Below are 23,127 nucleotides of genomic sequence, written 5' to 3' on the forward strand. Positions count from 1 at the left end.
GGGAAGAAAGGAAGGAAAACCGAGCATATTCATCAGGCAAGTCGGGTGAGATTGTGGAGATCTAGAAAGAATTTCTAGAAGGAGTGTGGGGGTGGGGTGGATGAGGGATACGTGTCCCTTGGCTCGGAGTCTGCCTGCCAAGTGCCACATAAGCCGGAATGGCTTAAAAATGCTGATGGCAGCATTCTTTGGAAAAGCATAACCCAGAGATAACCTAAATGTCCACCAACAGGGGCCTGGGACATCCACACTATGTACTAACTGCTGTGAGGAAAAGTGTGGGATAGATTTTCAAAGTAGGCTGTAAACAAGAACAAAATTGGGCACAAAACAGGGGGAATTAATATACTGCCATTTATGTGAATTAAACACACACATACCTAGACTGGGCTGGGGTGTGCGCACAATACCTCTGGAAGGTGGCTGTGACCTCTGGTGTCTCCCTCTCTGACCTCTGACCTCCTACTCTTCCATTCACCCTCTGGCCCAGCTACATACACGGCCACATTATTCCTGAAACCCCCTCGGCATGCTCTGGCCTCAGGGTCTTTGCACTCCCTGTGACTTACGCCTGAAACACACTTCTCCAAATATTCACACGTCTTCACGTTACTCAAGTCTCTAATCAAACATTCACCTCCTCAGAGAGGCTTTCCTAAACCCAACCTCATGTGTACCTTCTCCCGTTGCACCTAAGCCTTCTTCCCTGCTTCACTCTTTCCTACTTAGTCCCACCTGACACAGAATAGATTTTACTTTCTTATCTTGTTTAATATCTGTTTCCTGGCAGAATCTCAACTCTATAGGGCGGCAGAAACTTGGGTCTCTTACTAAACGGATACAGCCCCTAGTGCCTGCCAAGTAGTAAGGATTCAGCGAGTATTTCCTAATGAACAAAGGAGAGAAGCAAGACAGACAGGCGACAGGCAGGCAGACAGGGATGGGAAACGTGTGTACTTCCCACCATATTCAATCCTTCTGTGCCACCTGAATTTTTCTATCATGTGCATTAATGATGATCATGATGGAATGAAGTTAGAAATCAATAACAGAAAGCAATCTAAAAGGGCCCCAATATTTGGAAACTAGACAGCCACTTCTAAATAACCCACGGGTCAAAGAAGGAATCACTGGAGAAACTGGAAAATATACAGAACTGAATGACAATGTAGATACAACACATCAAATTTTATTGGATGCATCTCAAGTAGTGCTTAGAGGGAAATTTTATTCATTCATTCATTCATTCATTCATTTTTGAGAGAGAATGAAAGAGCATGAGCAGGGTAGGGGCAGAGAGAGAGGGAGACACAGAATCTGAAGCAGGCTCCAGGCTTCAAGCTGTCGGCACAGAGCCCAACGCAAGGCTCAAACCCACAAACACAGGGGATCATGACCTGAGCTGATATTGGACACATCGGACACACAACCGAGCCACCCAAGCGCCCCTAGGGAAATTTATATTTAAATACTTACACAGAAAAGAAGAAAGTTTAGGGGCGCCTGGGTGGCTCAGTCGGTTAAGCGGCCGACTTCAGCTCAGGTCACAATCTCGCGGTCCGTGGGTTCGAGCCCCGCGTCGGGCTCTGGGCTGATGGCTCGGAGCCTGGAGCCTGCTTCCCATTCTGTGTCTCCCTCTCTCTCTGCCCCTCCCCCGTTCATGCTCTGTCTCTCTCTGTCCCAAAAATAAATAAACATTAAAAAAAAAAAGAAAAGAAAAGAAGAAAGTTTAAAAACAATAATCTAGGGACACCTGGGCGGTCCAGTTGGTTAAGCAACTGACTTCAGCTCAGGTCATGATCTCACGGCTTGTGGGTTCGAGCCCTACGTTGGGCTCTGTGCTGACAGCTCAGAGCCTGGAACCTCCTTCGGATTCTGTGTCTCCCTCTCTCTCTGCCCCTCCCCCAATGCACGCTCTGTATCTGTCTCTCTCTCTCAAAAATAAATCTGCATTAAAAAATGTTTATACAATAATGTAAGGTTAAAAAAGGGCAAATTAAACCCAAAGCAAATAGATAGAAGACAATAAGGATAACAGAAGAAATCAATGAAATAGAAAACAGGCAAGTGAGAGGAAAATAACAAGACCAAAGGTGATTTTTTTGATATATATGTTTATAATACAATTTTTTTTTTAACGTTTATTTATTTTTGGGACAGAGAGAGACAGAGCATGAACGGGGGAGGGGCAGAGAGAGAGGGAGACACAGAATCAGAAACAGGCTCCAGGCTCTGAGCCATCAGCCCAGAGCCTGACGCGGGGCTCGAACTCCCGGACCGCGAGATCGTGACCTGGCTGAAGTCGGACGCTTAACCGACTGCGCCACCGAGGCGCCCCGATATATATGTTTATAAACCACTAGCAGGACACGTGATCAAGAGTAAAGAAAAACAAAAACATAAAATACCACTGTCCAGGATGAAAGAGGAGATTTGTCAAGCTCAGAGCTGAGCATGAAGCCTGCTCAAGATTCTCTCTCTCTCTCTCTCTCTCTCTCTCTCTCTCTCTCTCTCCTTCTGCCCCTCTCCCCCATTCACACTCTCTCACTCTCTAAAATAAAAGCAAAAACAAAACAAAAAACCCATAATTTATGAAAATTGACACAAAGAAGTAGAAAACCTCAATAGTCCTATAACTAGTAAGGACACTGAATGTTATTAAAAACCTTCCCTTAAAGAAAACTGAAGGCCACGATGGACATTTATATCAAATATTTAAGGAAGATGGGGCGCCTGGGTGGCGCAGTCAGTTAGGCGTCCGACTTCAGCCAGGTCACGATCTCGCGGTCCGTGAGTTCGAGCCCCGCGTTGGGCTCTGGGCTGATGGCTCAGAGCCTGGAGCGTGTTTCCGATTCTGTGTCTCCCTCTCTCTCTGCCCCTCCCCCGTTCATGCTCTGTCTCTCTCTGTCCCAAAAATAAATAAACATTGAAAAAAAAAAAAAACAAAAAAACAAATATTTAAGGAAGAAATCGTTCCAATTTTACACAAAATCTTGCAGAAAATAGAGAATAAGGGAACATTTTCCCAATTGTTTAATGAGGTAGGCAAAACCATGATATTAAAATCTGTCAAAGACATCACAAGAAAATAAAATTACATAATACATTACTCATGACCGCAGATGTAAAAAAAAAAAAACAAACAAACCAAAAACCTCTTTAGGAAAATGTTGGCAAATCAAAGCCAGCAATATATAAAAAGGATAACACACCATGACCAAGTGGCATATTTATCCAGGACTACAAGACTGATTTAACAGTCTTTTAAAAAGTCAATAATTTGTGGGGAGACTGGGTGGCTCGGTCGGTTAAGTATCTGACTTCAGCTTGGGTCATGATCTCGTGGTTTGTGGGTTTGAGCCCCACATCGGGCTCTGTGCTGACAGTGCAGAGTCTGCTTGGGATTCCGCCTCTCTCTCTCTCTCTCTCTCTCTCTCTCTCTCTCTCCCTGCCCCTCCCCCACTTGTGTGTGTGCGCGCTCTCTCTCTCTCTCTCAAAACAAAAAACTTTAAAAAAATAATAAAAATTTAAAAATCAATATTTTAATTCGTAGCGGTAATAGAATCGTGGTTGCCAGCCGCCAAGATAGCCCCCAATAATCTCTGTCTCCTGGCATTTACACCCCCGCAGTGTCCCTTCCCACATGACACTAGGGTCGGTCTGTGCGCCCAGCCGAATATGACGCAGCTGGTGGTAGATCACTTTTATAACCACAATTACGTTATACAGACACTGACTCTTCAGTCTGGGACGCGCTCACTCTTGGATCACTCTCTCTGGGGGCAGCCAGCTGCCAGATCACGGGTCGCCCTGAGGAGAGGTCCATGTGCAGAGCAACTGAGCTCTTGGGCCAACAGCAAGTGAGAAACAGACCTACCAGCGGCCGTGTGAGTGAGTCAGCTAGGAAGCCCACCTTCCAGCACCTGGCCAGCCTTCCGCTTGAGAGACTCAGAGCCAGAAGCACTCAACGAGGCCCCACCCCAATTCCCCGATTCTCGGGAACTGTGTGCGCTAATAATAAGGGTTTATTACCGCATGAAAAAGTACTCGACATCACAGTTCATCAGAGAAAAGTTTGACGCCCACTGGGCTGGCTAAAATTAAAGCAGTGCAAACAATGATTATTGGCAAGGATGTGGAAGGGCTAGACCCACGCGGGAAAACTCTTTGGCAGCTTCGTATAAAGTTAAGAATACCTTTATCTTTATCATACGACTCAGACATCTCACTCCTGGGTATCTCCCCAAAAGGAATGCAAACATACTCCTATAGAGACTCGTTCAAGAAGGTTTACAGTCGCTTTCCTGGAAACAGCAACAACAAAAAAGGGACATCCAAGTGCCCATCACTAAGAGAGTAGATAAAGTGCAGCATGTTTATATATTGGAATAAAGGAATACATAAAACAGCAGGAAGAGAAACAAATCACTGATACACGCAGCTGAAAGATCGCTCAAGCATCATGTGGATAAAAGCTAGACACTAAGTTCCTATTACCTGATTCCATTTAGATGAAGCTAATGATGATCGTGAGAGAAGTCATACAGGGTGACAGAACAGGAAAGGAAAGAACAGGGTGATGGAAACTTTTTTTTTTTTAACGTTTTATTTATTTTTGAGAGAGACAGAGTATGAGCGGGGGAAGGGCAGACAGAGAGGGAGACAGAATCCGAGGAAGGCTCCAGGCTCTGAGCTGTCAGCACAGAGCCCGACGGGGGACTCGAACTCGTGAACCCCGTGTGAGATCATGACCTGAGCCGAAGTCGGACGTTTAACTGACTGAGCCATCCAGGAACTGTTTTAGATCTTGGAAGCTGGTCGTATAGGTACATGCATTTATCGGTGCTAATTAAACTACACATTTCAGATCTGTACACTGCATTTACAGAGACGGTATTAACAAAGAACATGCAAAAACTAAAATAATGAAACGTAAGAGGAAGAGTTTGGGAGGCCAGGGGCTGATTTCTTATTCTGTATTGCCCCAGGGGACTTGTTTCTTTCTCTCTCTGAGACATTTCCCTACTCATAAAACCAGAATGATCATATAAACTCCCTAATAAAGTGGCTAATATCATTTGTTGAGATCACAGAAAGCATAATAAATGAAAACTGCTATTGGTTAAGAAATTATTATAAAGAGTAAATAGCTTCGAGCCGGTCCCTGCCCTGGACGCCCTTCCCCGGATGTGTTCCAGCCAGCTGAAAGCCCACCCCAACACTGCTCCAGGGGATACGGGATTTGTGGTGCCTCAAGCGGGGCGGCACCTTCCTCCCACGGACTGACCCCATCCTCTACCACTGCCTCTGGGGCCCGCAGGGACGCACACTGCACCTGTCACCGGAGGAAACACGACTGGCTCTGTCTACCAAGCGACTGGGGGAATCCCACCTCCCCAACACGGGGTCCAAAGGATTCAGTAGTGGGGAACCCTGCCCTTCAGACTGGCCAATCAGACTGCCTTCCTCGGACTGCGGTGATTGGCTCAAGGATGGGGGTGTGACCGAACCTGAACCACCGATTCAGCCTGGGAATTTGGGCGGAACTGCTGCGAAGAAGGACCTCTCTGCACCCCTGGACTCACCAGGCAGGTAATTAATAGCCTCAGATGTCGGCTCCCAGAGAGCAGGGATTTTTGTCTGCTCTGTCGACTGCTGAGTTAGTCAAACCTCCTAGAATAGTTCTTGGCGTACAGCAGGTACCAGGCAAAGATTTGTTGAGTGAACTATACAAGCCTGTCCTTGTCCCAGAAAACAATCCCACCTCTAGATCCCACCGATGCCTGGAGAGACCACCTCAGCTTAGTACAGACAGCGCCTGGGAGTGTCAGAGGCACAAGGGAAGCAGCTAATAAAGGGACTAAGAGTGCTCTAGGGATGCCATCTGGAGTCGGGTGGTCCCGGATTCAAGTCCTGCCTCTGCTACTTACTTGCTGTGGGACCTTGGGCACGTTTCTCAACCTCTCTGCATCTCCGTTTCCTCTTTCTCTTCCTGGCTAGCAGGGAAGCTGGTGCATTCAAGTCTTGTGCATGAACTGACATCGGGTTACTGAGCAGCTCTGCTCAGTTTCTTCATCCACTAAGGTAGTGTTCATGTTTAAGGCTTAGTGCTTGTGATAAATAATGCTATTTTACATTATTCTTTCTTTTTTAAGATTTTTGTTTCGTTTTCAAGTAACCTCTACACCCAACGTGGGGCTTGAACTCACAACCCCAAGATCAAGGGTCGCATGCTCTACCAACTGAGCCAGCCAGGTGCCCCTACTTTATATTACTCTTTTTTTTTTTTTTTAGAATGAGATTTTGTGTTTTACTTTATTTATTTTTGTATATTTCTTTTTGAAGAGGGGAGGGGCAGAGAGAGAGAGACAGAGGATCTGAAGCAGGCTCTGAGCTGTCAGCACAGAGCCTGACGCAGGGCTCGAACTCATGGGACTGTGAGATCATGACCTGAGCTGAAGTCAGACGCTTAACCGACTGAGCCACCCAGGTGCCCCTATGTTATTCTTTACTGTCTTATTAACAATATCTTCTCCGGGCGCCCGGGTGGCTCAGTCGGTTAAGCGTCTGACTTCGGCTCAGGTCATGATCTCACGGTCCGTGAGTTCGAGCCCTGCATCGGGCTCTGTGCTGACAGCTCAGAGCCTGGAGCCTGCTTCAGATTCTGTGTCTCCCTCTCTCTCTGACCCTCCCCCGTTCATGCACTGTCTCTCTCTGTCTCAAAAATAAACAAACATTAAAAAAAATTAAAAAAAAAAACAACAATAAATTCTCCAATAAATTCTCCTGCCATTAGAGTCTAGAAGTGATACTCACCCCCCACTCCCCTCCCATATAGCACGTGGTGGTATGTGACTGGGTTCTGGCCAATCTGCAGTGAGGGAAGTCTTCTGGGGGCTTCTGGGCAAAGACTTCTCTACTTGAAGAACACGATCTCATTTCCCAGCCCCACCCCCCATCCCTCATACAAACATACATTCTCTCTCTCTCTCTCTCTCTCTCTCTCTCTCTCTCTGTCCCTTGGACACTGCCACACAAAGGCATGATGTCTGGAGCTCCAGCAGCCCTTTGAAGCCTTGAGGAGAGTTACTGCCTGAACACAAAGATGCTATTGATGGAAAGAGTCCTCAGGTCCCTCATAACATCACCAAGCCACCAACCCAACCACAGAGCCACCTTCCTCCACCAACAACAAACATCCTTCTGATGTCGGTTTAATTAAGGCTTACTGGCTGGGTTTTCCAATTAATCACAGATGAGCGCCAACTAATTTGTATCTGGTTCTTTCTCTCGGGATAAGCATGTATTACTTTTGTAAATTTAGTAAGTCGCTCCAGAAAACTTCGAAGGAAAAAACAAACAAACCCTAAAACCCCAAAGTAACCAAAAGTGTGATTCCATTAAAACAGAGAGATAATAATGGCAGCACATTCAGCACAGAGTCTGGGGCACACTAAGCCCTCAGCGGAGGGGAGCTGCTGCAGGTATGTGAGCAGCAAACGCAAGACCGAGGTGGGTTTGGCAGCCGAAGGATAGCTTAGTACAGAGGGGGAGCGAGGGCACTCCTGAGGTGGGGCGCCTGGGTGGCTCAGCCGGTTAGGTATCCGACTTCAGCTCGGGTCATGATCTTGCAGTTAGTGGGTTCGGGCCCCGTGTCGGGCTCTGTGCTGGCAGCTCAGAGCCTGGAGCCTGCTTCGGATTCTGTGTCTCCCTCCGTCTCTGCCTCTCCCCCGCTCACGCTCGGTCTCTCAAAAATACATAAATATTAAAAAACTGTTTAAAAGGGGGCTCCCGAGGAAATCACCAGCTATATGGGGGCTTAGGGGTCTGAAGTGGGGCCAACTGGAGCTGGAGAGCAGGAAAAGAGGAGAAGCCAAGAAGCTGGAAGCGGAGTAAGACTCCAGTGAGGGGCAGAGGCACATCCTGGGGGGTGGAGACATCAGGATAGGCCTCTCAGGAAATGACTAGAGAGGCTCAAGGAGGGGTGAACAAAGAGTAGGTAAGGTTTCTTTGGGGCATAGGAAGAAAATGTCAGGACTTCTGGTCATGTTTATGTTTTGAAGGAGGAGGAGGGAGGGGCGCCTGGGTGGCGCAGTCGGTTAAGCGTCCGACTTCAGCCAGGTCACGATCTCGCGGTCCGGGAGTTCGAGCCCCGCGTCAGGCTCTGGGCTGATGGCTCAGAGCCTGGAGCCTGTTTCCAATTCTGTGTCTCCCTCTCTCTCTGCCCCTCCCCCGTTCATGCTCTGTCTCTCTCTGTCCCAAAAATAAATAAACGTTGAAAAAAAATTAAAAAAAAAAAATGAAGGAGGAGGAGGGAAAAGGGAGGAAGGAAAAGGAAGAGTAACAAGATGAAGGAAGGGGAGGAGGAAAAGGAGAAGAAATTGGGCTTTCCTAGGTGTAGACAGCTAGAGGAGCTACCCTCTCAGCAGGCAGGTGCCATCAGCAACCCCGGATGCTGAAAGGGTGACACAGGCGCCCTCTCCTGTCCATTCAGTGTATTGCAGCCCGGGCAAATGGATTCCCGGGGATATTCCCAGGTTGCAAATCAACCAGCCCTCACAAAACGGCTTCTTAAAAAAGACTCCTGCTCAGAAGCCATGGACTAAAAACTTAACAATGTGAGCGCAAGCATAATCCAACAAATGCCTCTGCATAGGCAGGGTGGGGCTGAAAGATGAGCAGTGGGACTAAATAGAGCTGACAGCACACTTCTCTCGTTCGGCTGTGTTTCTGTTAGGTCTTTGCCAGCTCTGACCGCCCCACACAAAGAATGTCAAAACTACACTCTCACAGAGAGTTTCCAAACGTATTTAACGACGCCTGTATAAGAAAATATTTTTAGCAAGAGGGAAAGTATTTTTAGCAAGAGGAAAAATATTTTCCTAAACATTTTTTGTTTGAATAAACTAAACATTTTTATTTTGCTTTTTATTTTTTTAATGTTTATTTATTTGGGGGGATGCCAGTGCAAAGGGGGCAGGGGCAGAGAGACAGAGAGACAGAGAGACAGAGAGAGAGAGAGAGAGGGGATCCAAACAGGCTCCACGCTAACAGCAGCGAGCCCAAGTGGGGCTGGAACTCACAAACAGCGAGATCATGACCGGAGCCGAAGTTGGACGCTCAACCGATGGGCCACCCAGGTGTCCCTAAAAATTTTATTTTTTAAATATTAAGTTCACACCTTCCAAGTTTTTAACATTTTTAAGTGCACACAGTATATATTCACAGTATTATATGTCAGCACTATGCATGACTAGGTAACTGCGCGCACACACACACACACACACACACACACACACACACGAGGAGAACGTGCAACGTTTCCTTAACGGGACAGCATAATAAAAGCGGCAGCTGGAGGTCACCAGTAGCAGCCTGGCTGTCATGCAACATAACTCATGTGGTGCTCTGGAGATTATAAATAGACCCCAGGGAAGTGATTTTCAAATGTTCTCTCGCCCAGGAGGATCCTCTCTGGACAGTGGTAACAATAAAAATGTCCAGCCCTTCCTTCCCCAGATGGACCCACTCAGGACCTGCAGGTGGCACTCCTGGGCAGCTAAGGGGAGCACCCCACACCACTCACATTTTTCCCTTGAGATGTCTTTCAGCATACCAGTCCTCTCGGCAGCTGTGTTTAATCTGGCGATTGGTTAGTGCTTGCATTGAATTCTGAACGTCCACTGTATGGGTCATTTCTCAAAGCTCTATTTGGCTCTTCTTCCAACTGCCTGGTAATTTCTGATGGCACTCATGTTTTCACATCCCTCCTAATGCGTCCCTTTCATATACAAACACAGGTATGTTACATCCACATCTGATCTTTCTGATATCCACAATGTTTCCAGATCTCGCTCGTGGTGCCTGGTTCTCCACACAGTACGTAACTTTTTATCAGATGTGCCAGGACGCCACCTGAAGGGATTCTCCAAGGCTCAGGCAGAAAGGGGACTCCTCCAGGGAGGGCTCGTTTGTCCTTGTCAGGCGCACACAGCCTGGGTTCGTTCTCAGCTTGCTGTTTCCAGGGCCTTTCAAGGAGTATAATTCAGGCCCCAAACCCACATGAGGGACCATCAGTGGCCACAAATTCTCACAGGAGACTTTTTAAAATCTCCCTCTAGCCCTAAGGCTGTGCCTTCCTCTGTAGGGTGGGTTTTTCTTAGTTCACCCTTTCCCTCAAGGTACCCCTTTCCTGGGATCTGGTTTTGCACAAGACGGTCCCCTGCCCAGAGTTCCCACAGGATAGCTCCTGTCCCCGGGCCACGGGACTCTGTCAATGTCCCCAGAGTATGAGGCGGCTTCAGTGCTTACTCCCCTCCTTGGCTCCTTGCTCTGGGAGGAGTCCATTTCCTTCCTTGCAAGTACCCCATGCATTTCAAAGAATGCTTTAAACCTTCTGTGAAGCATTAGGTAGTAGGAGGCCCTCTCCTGAGCCACACAGCCCTCTCTCTATTTGACTCACTTTTCGTTACTCAGATAACTCTGATCCCAGCTCCTAACCAGACACACATAATAACTGCTCCGTGCTAGTTAGAAACGTGCAGGGGAAAGCCCAGATCCTTCTGCCCGTGGTAAGCCTGTGAGAGCTGGCTGAGGAAGGGGGATCACTACCGTCGCGAGGCAGGAAGTCCTGACCGTTCTGTTCGGCTACGACGGCGGGCCAGGAGCGCACAGTGAGAAGGATCCCACCAGAAGGCTTAGCATTAGGATGATGATGATGATGGCGACGGGAAAAACAGTAACACACTCGACAAACGTTTCTGCAGTGCTTAAGGGCCAGGCACTGTTTCATGCTCTGTGGATATGAACTCATGGCACCGCTGTAACAATACAACATACAGACAACAAAACTGAGGCCCAGAGAAGCTAAATAACTTGCCAGGGGTCACAAAGAAAGTGGCAGAACTGGGACTCACCCACAGGCAGCCCAGCTGCAGAGGACGGGTGCTTGGTCACTGAGCCACACTGCTATTTATTGAACTTAGAAAGTGCCAGGCCTTTGCTAGGGGTGTTCCTGCATGCAGCAGACCCTCCCCATCAGACCTATGAGGTAAGGAGACTGAAACACATCTCAGGAGGCTGAACTCAAGGTGTCGGCAGGGGAGAATACCTTTCCTTGCCTCTTTCAGCTTCTAGAGACTGCCTGCATGTCTGGGCTCACGGCCCCTCCTCCGTGTTCAAGACCAGCAAGGCAGCATATTCAAATCGTTCCCTCTCCCGTCTCCCTCTTTCACCTATAAGGACCCTTATGATTACACTGGCACACCTGGATGATGCAGGACCCTCTCTCCCTGTCCCCACACCCTTGATTTCAATCACACCTGTAAAGTCCCCTCTGTCACGGAAGTTAACCCATTCGACAGGTTCCTGGGATTAGGATGTGGACATCTTTAGGGGACAATTATCCCGCCTACTGTGAGTAGTAAGTCAGGAAAAATAACCAGTATTTTAGGAATAAACACAAACAAACCGGGATTTTCCCACTGCCCAGGGACGCCCCGCGGCCCCCCCCAGAAGTGTCAGCAGAACACTTTGCAAGAGTGCTCCCAACATGCCTGGCATCACCAATCACCAAACGTACGTATCTCGACCTCTCCCTCACCCCACCGCAGAAATCTTTGCTTAAAAAGATCCTTGGGGCACCTGGGTGGCTCAGCCAGTTAAGTGACCGACTTCGGCTCAGGTCATGATCTCATGGTTCGTGGGTTCGAGCCCCGCGTCAGGCTCTGTGCTGACAGCTCAGAGCCTGCAGCCTGCTTCGGATTCTGTGTCTCCCTCTCTCTCTGCCCCTCCCCTGCTCACACTCTCTCTTTCTCTCGAAAATAAACAAACATTTAAAAAAAAATTTTTTTTAATATAAATAAATAAAAAGATCCTTGCTAGCAGACAGTCTTTCCTTTGCTGTCCTGCCCTCTGCTCCTGTGCAGTGTATTCAATAAACCTCTATCTCCTCTGTTCCACTTGCGTGAACTCTTTCATCGCTGGTGCTGCTGGCCTCCACCCAACCGGGTTGCCCCACATTTGCTGGCCCTCATGGGAACCCTCTGCCATCCGGATTTTCCAGGAATTTCTTGGGACATTCCCTCGTGGACCGATTCTACCCTCCTTGGGGAAGTGACTGACGGTCAAGGTTACTCTTCGGTGAGGATCCGAAGCCCCAGGGGGAACCAGCCACGCTGCCCTTGCCCGAAAGGGTGAGGGATTTCCCCTTTGGCCCTTCAGAGGGATCCTTCCCTCCATCTCCTTTCTCTCTTTGGCCCTTCGGCGGCCTAACCCTAGTGCTCCTCAGACAACTGAAGATCTCTGGCCAGGGTGGCTCCCGCGTGTGGTCGGAATGTCCGAGGGATGACAGGTTGGACTGTCCGCGCCTATGAGGGCAAAAGACCCCTTTCCTCTGCTCTCCCGCTCCTCGAGGCCTCCGGTCCCAACGACCAGCACAACTGCAGTGGCACCTCGTCCAGGGCAAATCCACACACATTATGGGCTGGTGGGGACCCGTCTCTGACCCTGGCTGACTTCAGCCACCTTACTTCTTTTGGGTCCCCCCCTTTTCTTCCTTTGTTCCTGTGGATCCGGCCACCATCTTGATCTATGGGAAAAGCATGTTGCTGCACGTCTGAGTGAATCCAACAATTCCATGTACAAGGCACGGTTCAACCAGGATTCCGGCTCATACCACTGGAGGGTCCCCTCCCCCTAAATCCCGTGGACCTGGCCACCGAGGAATTTCACTCCAATCGCCTATCAGCATGTTAACCGAATACCGTGCTCTGGTCCACAACGGCACAGAACCCCTGATGGGCCGACAAGTGTAGGCAGGGACGGCGCCCCCCAACCCCGCTTCAGCTTGAAGCAGCTACTGAGGATGAGGCCTCTCCCCTAAATGCCAAAGACCCGTCATTGTGGCTCTGTCAGCGGGGAATGGAGAGGCCGCTTTTAGGCAATGGGCTTGAGCAATGGCAAAGCAAGTAAGCGAAAAGGGCCCACAGGGAGGACCAGACTGAATGCACACAGGCTCACGAGGTGACCCACCGCAGAACATCCACAGGCCCCAGCTGACCGATGGGCACCCGTATCGAGAAAGGGAAATCCCATACCTTCCCATACCTCCTCCCTCTCCCCCCTTAGCTATAGCCCCCGACCACTGCCTCGGAGCAGACGGTCTCTCTTTTGCTGCTCCCTTACAGTGTGTCCGATAAACTTCTATCTCCCCAAGTAAGTAAAAAAATCATAAAGTAAAAAGATCCTTGCCTCCCCAACACAGCGTATCATCGATGACTTGTGCTTCTTGTATTTACTGTTCTTTCCTCAGAAGTACGTATCTACCACTCCGGCCTCCGTTGTGAGAACACAGCCAGGCCCACCCTGCTAAGTCCAAAGCATCTCAGCCAAAGGCGCAGATGCTGGATGTGCTGGTCAGCGCCCGGAGGCCTGACCCAGGAGAACGCACAGCTGCCACAGGATCTGGAAAATTCTGCTCCCACAGGCTGGGGGCCACGGCAAGGTGAAAACAGCAAAGGGAAAATACCAAACGACATGATTTTTAGAGTGTAAATATAGAAGAAGTCCGTGCACTCTAACACCTAATAGCACCTCTAACTAAATCTATCCCAGGCTGAATTCCTGGTCTTTTCTGTCCAACCTGCCCCCTCTTGCAGTCATGTCACACCCGATCCAGGGGAGATCGTGCCAGCGCCGCCTTCCAAACAAATCTACTGGGTATTCATTACTAAGGGGAAGAGGAAAGTTTCTTTTAGTGGTCACCACCTTAACCAAGGGATACAAGTTACCATCACAAATGACGGAACAAACAGACATCAGGAGCCCCCTGAGGTGATGTCCTTAGGGCACACTGTCAGGTCTGTGGTGTTCCTGCCAAAGATGCTCAGTGTGAATCAAATCAGAGGAAGCAATCAGAAAACTCCAGACTGTGAGGCACTCTGGGACAACTGGCTTGGATTATTCCAAATGTCAACGTCACGAAAAAAGGAAAGAGAGAGAGAGAGAGAGAGAGAGAGAGAGAAAGATAGAAAAGAAAAAAGAAAAGAAAAGAAAAGAAAAGAAAAGAAAAGAAAAGAAAAGAATGCCATTATAGAGCAGGATCAGCAAACTTTTTCTGAAAAGGCCACGGCGTAAATATTTTAGACCTGTGGGCCCTAAAACCCAACTCTGCAGCCACAGACAATATGCAAAGTGTGGCTGTGTGCCAATAAAACTTTATTTACAAAGACGGGCAGTGGGCTGGATTGCTAAGCCACGTCGCAGATTAAAGGATACTAAGGAGGCATGACAATCAGGCACAGTGCGTGATCCTTGAGCAGACCCTAGATTAAAAATAATAATAAACCACTAAAAAGGACGTTTTGGGGATAACTGGAGAAATAAGAAAATGAGCTACGTATTAAATATTAGCTATATATTAAGTAACATTGCTATCAATATCATTGTTATCAATGTTAAATTTGTGACATCGGTGCTGCGTTATATACGAGAATGTCTTTGTTGTTAGGAAACACAGACTAAAATATTTATGTCCGCAACTTATTTTCAAATTGTTTAGAAAAAGAAGCGTGTGTATACATATGCACACGCATATATATATATAAGAGCGAAACAAGGCAAACTTGTGGAAAGCTAATAACTGATGAACTAGATAGTAAAGGGTATATAACTGATGATCATACCATTCTTCCTTTTTATCTTAAATAACTTAAGCTTTTTGTTTTGTAAGTGTACTTCTTTATTTTCAGTGCTCTCTACACCCAACACGGAAGGACTCACAATCCTGAGATCAGCATCTGAAGCACCAGCCAGGTGCCCCTACACCATTCTCTCTTTCAACTGCTCTGCGGGTTTGACATTTTTAAAGTGTTTTTGTTTTCTTTTTAATTTATTTTTGAGGGAGAGAGACAGAGCGTGAGCAGGGGAGGGGCAGAGAGAGAGGGAGACAACAGAATCCGAAGCAGGCTCCAGGCTCTGAGCGGGCAGCACAGAGCCCGACACGGGGCTCGAACCCACGAACTGTGAGATCACGACCTGAGCCGAAGTCGGACGGCCAACCCATTAAGCCACCCGGGCGCCCCTGGGTTTGCCAGGTGAAAAAACATCTCCAGAAATGGAGTCCTCCTCCCCACTCACCTTCTACCTAGAGTACTGTGGTCAACTCCTCCCTGCAGCCACCTTTACCCTAAGATTGCCAAAAGGCTCCTGTTAAAATATAACTCAGATCCTGTGCCTCCCTTGCTGATACCTTCCAGGGAGTCCCACCCACTCAAAAGGAAAACCAAGGCACTGCAGTGGCCCACGGGCCCTGAGCAACTTGCCCCCACCTTTCCACCCTCAGTTTCCTCTCTACCCTGTCTGTTTGCTCAGCCACACTGGCTTCCTCACTGCTTGTCAAACGTTATCAGGCAAACTCTCACCTCAGGGCCTTTGCAAGTGCAGGAATGTTCTTTCTCCAGATACCTGCACTGCTGGCTCCCTCCTCTCCCCATATTCTCACTGAGGTCTCCCTGCTGCCCTCCCTAAACTTACAACCGTTCCCCCAGACAGTTCTCCTTTTGCAGCCCTGATGCTTCCTCCAGAGCAAGTACTGCTATCTACAGAATTCATAATTTAACTACTTATTTTGTTTATGATCTGGCTCCCCCTGCCCCTGCCCCAAGAATGCAAAATCCCCAAGGCCAAGATTCTGTGCCTTTTCTTTTCTGTATCCATAACATCTACACAACAGCCTTTTCTCAGTACCACAGACTGACTTAACATTTTACAGCCATTTACTCCTCACGACCGAAGTGTTCTTGACAGCATAAATGAACACGTAGCGTACCCACAAAATGGGAATAATTTTGTGAGGATTTAATGCCAGGAGGCCTGTGAAGTGCTCAGCATAGAGCCTGGCACAAAGTGAGTGCCCATTAAATGTTGCTATTATATAATGCCCACTGCACAGAAGACTGAAGCTCTGAGTGACCTGGCCAGGAAGGCGTGGGGCCCAGATTAGAAGCGATGTCAGTCTGACCCAAGAAGCCACTTCCTAAACCACTAAACCACGGTGCTAAGACACAGTGTTGGGGAGAAAGGCAGTGGGAGAACCCAGAAACTAGCGCTGGCAATCCAGAGGGCAGGATTTTTTTAAGTCCTGACTCTGGCCCAAACTCCCATGTGTGACCTCGGCAATTCCCTTCTGGTCTCGAGGCCTCAAAGTTCTCTGCTGTAAACTGGGGGAGTCATTTCCCTTCCCTGACATGGGGATGTAACAGTGCGAGGGTCAAATGAGAGAAGTGATAGGGGAGCACTCTGGTAGCTGTGAAACCCGACGCTTTTCCATTCTAAGATCTGCACCTCTGGCAGAGGCCTCCCAAAATACCAAGCACCAAGAATTCTAGGGCCTGGAAAGCAAACTTTAGGTACCCAAACTTATAAGGACGGCCTGGCAAACGACCCGGTCAAGTCTCTCCTTGGCCCCGCCCCTAGTTCCTCTCAGTCCCAGAATGTCCCGCCCAAATTACTACTGCCCCCTACACTATGGGCTCGTCTAGACGTCAGTCTTCACGTGCTCTCTTCCTCTATTGGCTGATATTCCTAACTCGGGCGAGGGCGCCCTGCCCTGCCCCCTGCCCCACGGCCGTTCTTACTATTGGGCTACCCGCATGCCCCTCTTCCAAGAACCCTCCTTATTGGCTGTAGAGCTTTGCCGGTTCGGGCTGTGATTGGTTGGAAACAGAAGTCCATCCCCTGAGCAACCACCAGAGAGGGGTTGGAGAATGGAAAGGTTGGAGAGATGTGGGGTCAAACTCACGCTGAGCGGGCGGGAGGCAGATATAGGTCTTGAAGAACTCGCTTCGGCGGGCGGCCTCCTTAATGCGGTTGGCAAGCGGCTTGCTGACCTGCCGAATTCCCAGGTATAGCAGCTTCGCCATAGGGAACGCGCCTACCACCATCTTGGCGGTCGCACGGGGCACGCGCAACCTTGCGGACTGGGCGGGGCGCCTCCGATCTCTCCCTCCTCCCCCGCCCGTCCGTCTCCGTGCGTGCGTGCGTACGTGCGCACGCTCGGGGAGGGGGCACTGCAGGGGCGCCCCCTGATGTCACCGCGTCGACGCTGACGTTTGACGTCCGATCGTTGAATATGCAAATAAAAAGCGGAAGTGAGGCGGGTCAGGGGGCGGAGCCGTTAAACTGCTGCTCGCGGGAGCGTGGTTGGGTTCCCACGCCCGCTTTGGCTGTTGTCACCGTGTTCTTTCGTGACGTCTGGTACTTAGGTGGCTTCCCCGCTTAAAGGAGTCTCTTAATTAGTCCTGATTAGGGCTAATGAGTCCCAAATGCACTTTCCCCGCAGGTTAGAGCCCTCACTGGGAATAAGAAAAAACCGACCATGAAGTCATACAGACCTGGGTTGGGATCCCAGCTCCGCCCTTTGCTTGCTTGTGATGTTAGGCGAATGACGTAACCTTTCTGGGCATCAGTATTCCCGTCTACAAAAGGGGACTTACCTTGTTAGGTAGTTGTAAGGCTTGCCTGCGAATCTTGAATGTCAAAACAGTGAGTGAGCCGTGATAAGTGGTTAGAAGGTGCCAGTCACCGCCCTCGATACACAGCCCTTAATGCTATACAGGTATTAACATTATTATTGCTAACGCCAGCCTGAGGGTGCATTCCATTTCCAGAAATAGCTAATCCAACCCTTTCCTAAGTGACTGAGGCACGGAGTCGGGGCGGGGGGCTAGCAGAGGTCTCTCAGCCAGCAGAAGGGGGATAGCCCAGCGTCTTGGCTAGTAAAACCACACCCTTCTCAAGCAGCCCCACTTCCTCCATTGGTGGGCGAGGGTCCCCAGGGAGCTGGCTCAAGAAGGAGTTTAAGGACATGTCCCAGACTGTCCTCCTTTACCCAGCAGGGAGCAAAATCATATAAACAAGGTCAGGGAGGGGTTGAGAGAAATTTCTGGATGACGGAGTCTTGATGGGTAATTAAGAGATTCTAGGAGAGAGAGGGGAGGGCAGAGGAGTGGTGTGTAGGAGGAAGCGGCCCTTCAGAAGGCAGAATCAGAGCAATCGGGGCTTTCCGGGGGGGGGGGGGGCACTGGGGGCTTTCCTCGGCATCCACTCAGACTCCTTTCGTGTCCTTTGTCAAATCCCTGAGACAGATGGACCTCCTTATCTCCATCTGTAATAATGATGGCACGGACATGTGTGAACCCGGTTATTCTAAATTAGTAAAAATGCCAAGACTCCATAAAAACTACCCTTCTGGACTGAAGGTGTGACAGAACTTGGGGCCTATTCAAGGTCAATTATCTACTTGGAACTAAACCCCTCCCCAATTTACAGACTGGCCAACTGAAGCCAGAGGAAGAAAAGGATTTATCCAAAGTTCCAGGGGTAATCAGATTGGAGCTAAGTCCCAGAGTGGATTTCTGGGTCCCAGCCAGGTCTTCTCCTTATCCCTGGGATGTTAGTCTGAGGCCCAGAGACCTATTCAGGGGCTGAGGTCCCCCATGATGGGTTTAGGAAACTTCCAAACCGTACATGACTTTTTTCTGTTTATTTCACGGCTGTTTCCTCAGCTCCTAGAACAGTGCCTGGCACACAGTAGGTGCTCAATAAATATTTACTGAATAAACGGGAATGAGCATTTGGTGGAGGGGCAGAGGGCAGGCTGTCATCTGATTCTCCCAGGAGACTGTGTTCCAGAAAGTTCTGGCCCCTTATATGTCCATCCCAGTAGCTTTATGGCTTTGGTGTGGGAAAGTTATGAGGCCCCGTAAATCCCAAGCTTCCCTCATTCTCTCCGCACCCAACAAAGCCCCAACTTCCTGCATATCAGTTAACCCCCCTCCTGCAAAACCATTTTCCTCATGGAATCTGTTTTTTTTTTTTTTTTTTTTTTTTTTCCTCATTCCCCCCCTCCCTCCTCTTCCCTTCTCTGGGAAGGGTTTCCAGGAACCTCTTCTGGGGCAAGGGTGTGTGTGTGTGTGTGTGTGTGTGTGTGTGTGGGATGGAGATCTTCACATTGCATCAGGAGCTTGGAGCCTGTTACACATCCATTGGGAGGAAGAGACAGAAGTGACCTATCAGAAAGGGCAAGGCCCGTCCAGAGCTGGGTGCTCCCTCCTACTCTCCAGCGTGGTCATGGAAGGATGGCCATTCCTCGTGGCCCCCGAGGGCCGGGAGAGGGAGGGCGACACCATCCACCAAGGCAGGCCGCCTTGACCACCCTGGGGCCTGGGAACAGAAGCAGAGATGGAGACAGGAGAGAGAGCCCAGGATAACCCCAACATTGACTCACCAGCTGTGTGACCCTGGCCTAGTCATTTGGCCTCTCCAGTGACCGGCCTGGAATAGGGCCTGGGATCATTCCCAGAGGTCCTTCTAGTTCAGGCCCCGTGGTCACCCTTTTCTCAGGATGGGCAAGGGGCTGGTGTTACACGATCCCACAAGGCCCTGCGCTCCTGCTTCCATCATTTGGAAGCCTTCCTTCAAAATAAATCCCAAAGCTGACCGCTCTTCCTTGCTCACCACGCCCCCCCCACCCCGTTAAGCTGCCAGCACAGCCTCTCCTGCCTGAAACTATGGCAGTCACCTATCACTGGCCTCCCATACTGGTTCCCACTGAGTAGCCAGCAGGATCCTGTTCACACTTAAGTCAAATCCCATCCCTCCTCTGCTAAGAACCCTCCTGTGGCTCTCCTTTATTTCAGAGTAGAAGGCAAACTTCTCAGCAGGACCTACAAAGCCCCCAAAAGGTCGGCCCGTCCTTTGCCAGTCTCATCCATCGGCGACCATTCCCCTCACCCTGCAGGCCTCCTGCTCCATCTACGCCACTGTTACTTGGCTTTGCATTCTCTGGTCCCTCCGCGTGCCGTCCGCTTCCCCACCAACAGCCACGCGGCTGACCCCCCCACACCTGCACGTCTTAGCTCGAATGTCGCTTTCCGGTGAGCCCTCCCCTGACCTCCTGCTCTAGATCAGAGTTCTCCGTCCCCTCAGTCGGCTGTGTTTTTCCCCAGTACACTTACCAGTTCCAAACATTGTATTTATTTTTATTTACTTGTTTACCGTGAGCCCCATGAGGGTGGGGCCTGGGCTGATTTGGTCACCCTTGTGTTCCCAGCCCCAGCCAGCACAGGGCTGGGCAGAGAGTAGATATAAATAAATCTCTGTTGAACAAATGAATAAATACCCTTCTCTTGTCCTGAGCCCCTTCCCAAGCTTGCCCTGCTCGCCACTCCTCCAGCCAGTCTGCCCCGATTGCCCTTCCCTTAGGTTCGGAAAGTCTCCCTGGCCCTCAGTCCTGACTTGGAGAACACGGTTTATCTAGAAACTCACTCGTGTTCTTTGTGCCCTCACTCCCTTATGTGACCAGGGGCTTCCCAAGGGCAAAGATGTTCACTCTGCACTCAGTGAATTTCTTCTTCCGTCTCCTTCAGTCACAAAAATTCTACCTCCTTGTTGGAAATATCCTTTTTCCTCTTTTGGTCTTTACCTTCTGGAGACCAAACATTTGACTTCATTTACCTTGTCCCCTCCTCCAGGAAGCCCTCCCTGACTCACAGACTGGGTCCGATGTCCTTTGGGCTCCCTGTCTGAGCCCCACCCAGTCAGGATCATCACTGTCTGGGGGCAGGTCTGTCTCCCCCATGGGAGTGTGGGCGAGTGAAGGAGGGCCAGCGGTGTTCTTGGTCACCACTATGCCACGAGTACCACCCAGCGCAGCGCTAGGCACAGATAAACTGAAGGAGGTCACGGTGGACGATGATGGACCAGTGACCCACCAACCTCACCGTTTTCCTATTTTCTTACACTCTTCCGAATGTTAACACAGCCTTATTTACATACAGTTTGCATACATCAGACCAGGAGGGAAGGGAATGTGGGCTAAGATTTGAGGAGCCGGGAGAGGGAGTTCTGCGCAAGTTGGAGGCTCACTGTGCTGGCGGCAGCATCTTTAGCTGAAGCTGGTCCGCCTGGGAGGGTGGAGCTGCCGCCCAGCCAGCTGCCATGGCCTTGGCCATGCTGTTCCTCTTGGAGGTGAGCGGGGTCTCCAGGGTGAGCGACGCGTTGGCCATCTCCTGCGGCTTGTCACTGGCCAGGAAGCGGAGCAGATTGTGCAGGGCCTTGGCCACGTCGCTGCGGGCCCCCTCGTTGACGAGGCAGTAGAGGATGGGGTCGGCCACGCAGTTGAGGCTGGTGAAGGCCAGTGAGCTGTGATACGCTGAGAAGACACGCTCCTCGAAGCCACAGTCCCACGGGCGGCCCAGGTAGACGGCGCTGCGTGAGAGCAGGAGCACGTGGTAGGGCGCGAAGCAGACCAGCACGATGGCGATGAGGCTGAGGGCCAGCCGCTTGATCTTGGCCTTCTCCTGGCGCTCGGTGGACACGCTGCCCCGCACGGCCCGCAGGATGCCGCGGTAGGACAGCAGCATGAGCGCCCACGGGAAGAGGAAGCCCACAAAGACCCGGTAGAGGTTCATCCAGGCCACCCAGCCCTCCATGGGGAACTTCTCAAAGCAGAAGGTGTGGTTGTAGCGGTCACGGAAGAGCTCGTCGTGGAACAGGGGTGCCGAGTTGGCCCCCAGCTCCGTGGCCCAGACCACAGAGCTCACGGCCACGGCCGTCTTGACGCGGCGCAGGCGGGCAAACCGCAGCGGGTGGGCCACAGCCAGGTACCGGTCCACAGAGATGCAGCACAGGAAGGCGATGCTGATGTAGATGTTGGTGTAGAAGATGAACCCGAAGAGCTTGCAGGAGCCGGGGCCGTGGATCCAGTTGTCGTGGTGCAGGAAGTAGTCGACCCACAGCGGCAGCGTGCAGATGTACAGCAGGTCGGCGATGCTCAGGTTCATCAGGTACACGCCCAGCTCGTTGCGCTGCCGCACCTGGCGGTAGGCCGCCCACAGGGCCAGGCAGTTGGTGGGCAGGCCCACCCCGATGACGAAGATGTAGAGGGACGGTGGGAAGAGGTGGTCCACGCGCGAGTCCACGTGGCAGCCCTCCCATGTGCGGTTGCCCATCCTCGGCACTGGGGCTTTCGAGGCACTTCCCCTGGCCCACGGGGGCTGTGGGGCCACGGGGGGCGGGAGGCCATCGGGCCCCCTGAGCCCCCTCCTTGGGGGCTCAGGGGAACATGGCGGGAGGTAGTCCACGGGGAAGAGACGAGGGTGACCGTGACTTGTGGGCCAGCCTGGGCGGGGAGGGGTAGAGCTGGAGAGGGAAATGTGGGTGGATGCACATATTTAGCCCAGGAGGGGGGTTGGGGGGGGGGGGGGGCGGGATTATAAAAGCTTTGTCTTGTCAAGGGGGTGTCTACAGACCCAGTCAGAGTGTAAATGAGGGAATACTGGGGTACGGGTGGTGGTAAGAGGAAGATATTTGTATGGGGCGCCTGGGGGGCTCAGTCAGTTAAGCGTCCGACTTGGGCTCAGGTCATGATCTCAGTTTGTGAGTTCAAGCCTTGCGTGGGGCTCCGTGCTGACAGCTCGGAGCCTGGAGCCTGCTTTGGATTCTGTGTATGTCTCTCTCTCTCTCTCAAAAATAAATAACCATTAAAAAATGTATAAAAAGGGAGATATTTGGAGAGATCGGAGAAAGTAAGTGTGGCTGTGTGGAAATGGCGAAATATGCAAGATAGTTTGAGACAGGACAGACCGCAGTCAGGGAGTGTTGAGAACGCCAGGCAAGGCCATTCAGGGTGCCGACGCTTCCCGGGACCCCAGTGTGAAATAAGGAAATAAGCAAGGTAGCCAGCAAAGAGAAGACCGTGGAAAAGCAGGAGCCCTCGGTCCGGGGAATATGGGAAGGGTTTTTAAGAAACAGGAAGGAGGTGAGTAAGGGCTATACAAAGGAGGGTTACAGATGGAGTGAGGAACTTGAGGGGGGCAGGGGAGGGACTCCTGGCTTGATCTTCGTGCGAGCCGAGCAGCAAGCTGGGGGGAGGTGGCCCACCTCACACAGCAAAGCTGACTTAACAGCGCCTGTAGGGAGAGAGGTCTGCAGTGAGGGGAGTCGGGGACACCCCCCTTCTCCCCACACCCCTTGCCATAACCTCTGGGCTGTAAGAGGGTGGACGTCCTCCTGCAAGAGGGTGGCGATGCCCAATTGAGCCTCTTTCTTTTTTTTTTTTTTTTT

At 50.6% G+C, this 23,127-nt stretch overlaps 2 protein-coding genes across 6 annotated transcripts in view; both read right to left on the reverse strand.

Annotated features, from left to right (window-relative positions):
• Positions 1 to 17,712, reverse strand: part of LOC121018622 (optic atrophy 3 protein-like) — a 51,115-nt gene extending 33,403 nt beyond the window's left edge. Inside the window, exon 1 of the mRNA XM_040457428.1 lies at positions 16,802 to 17,712. Coding sequence (XP_040313362.1) covers positions 16,802 to 16,943 — 142 coding nt within the window. The 5' untranslated portion in view covers positions 16,944 to 17,712. The remainder of the gene's footprint in view (positions 1 to 16,801) is intronic.
• A 2,309-nt stretch (positions 17,713 to 20,021) lies between these two features.
• The window catches only part of GPR4 (G protein-coupled receptor 4), a 10,667-nt gene continuing 7,561 nt past the window's right edge, over positions 20,022 to 23,127 (reverse strand). For all 5 annotated transcript variants that reach the window (XM_040457421.1, XM_040457425.1, XM_040457424.1 and 2 more), the window contains one exon: positions 20,022 to 22,973. In XM_040457421.1, coding sequence (XP_040313355.1) covers positions 20,925 to 22,013 — 1,089 coding nt within the window. In that variant the 5' untranslated portion in view covers positions 22,014 to 22,973 and the 3' untranslated portion in view covers positions 20,022 to 20,924. The remainder of the gene's footprint in view (positions 22,974 to 23,127) is intronic.

The sequence above is a fragment of the Herpailurus yagouaroundi genome, unplaced genomic scaffold (assembly GCF_014898765.1).
Source record: "Herpailurus yagouaroundi ecotype Mexico unplaced genomic scaffold, PumYag 220, whole genome shotgun sequence".
Taxonomy (NCBI): domain Eukaryota; kingdom Metazoa; phylum Chordata; class Mammalia; order Carnivora; family Felidae; genus Herpailurus; species Herpailurus yagouaroundi.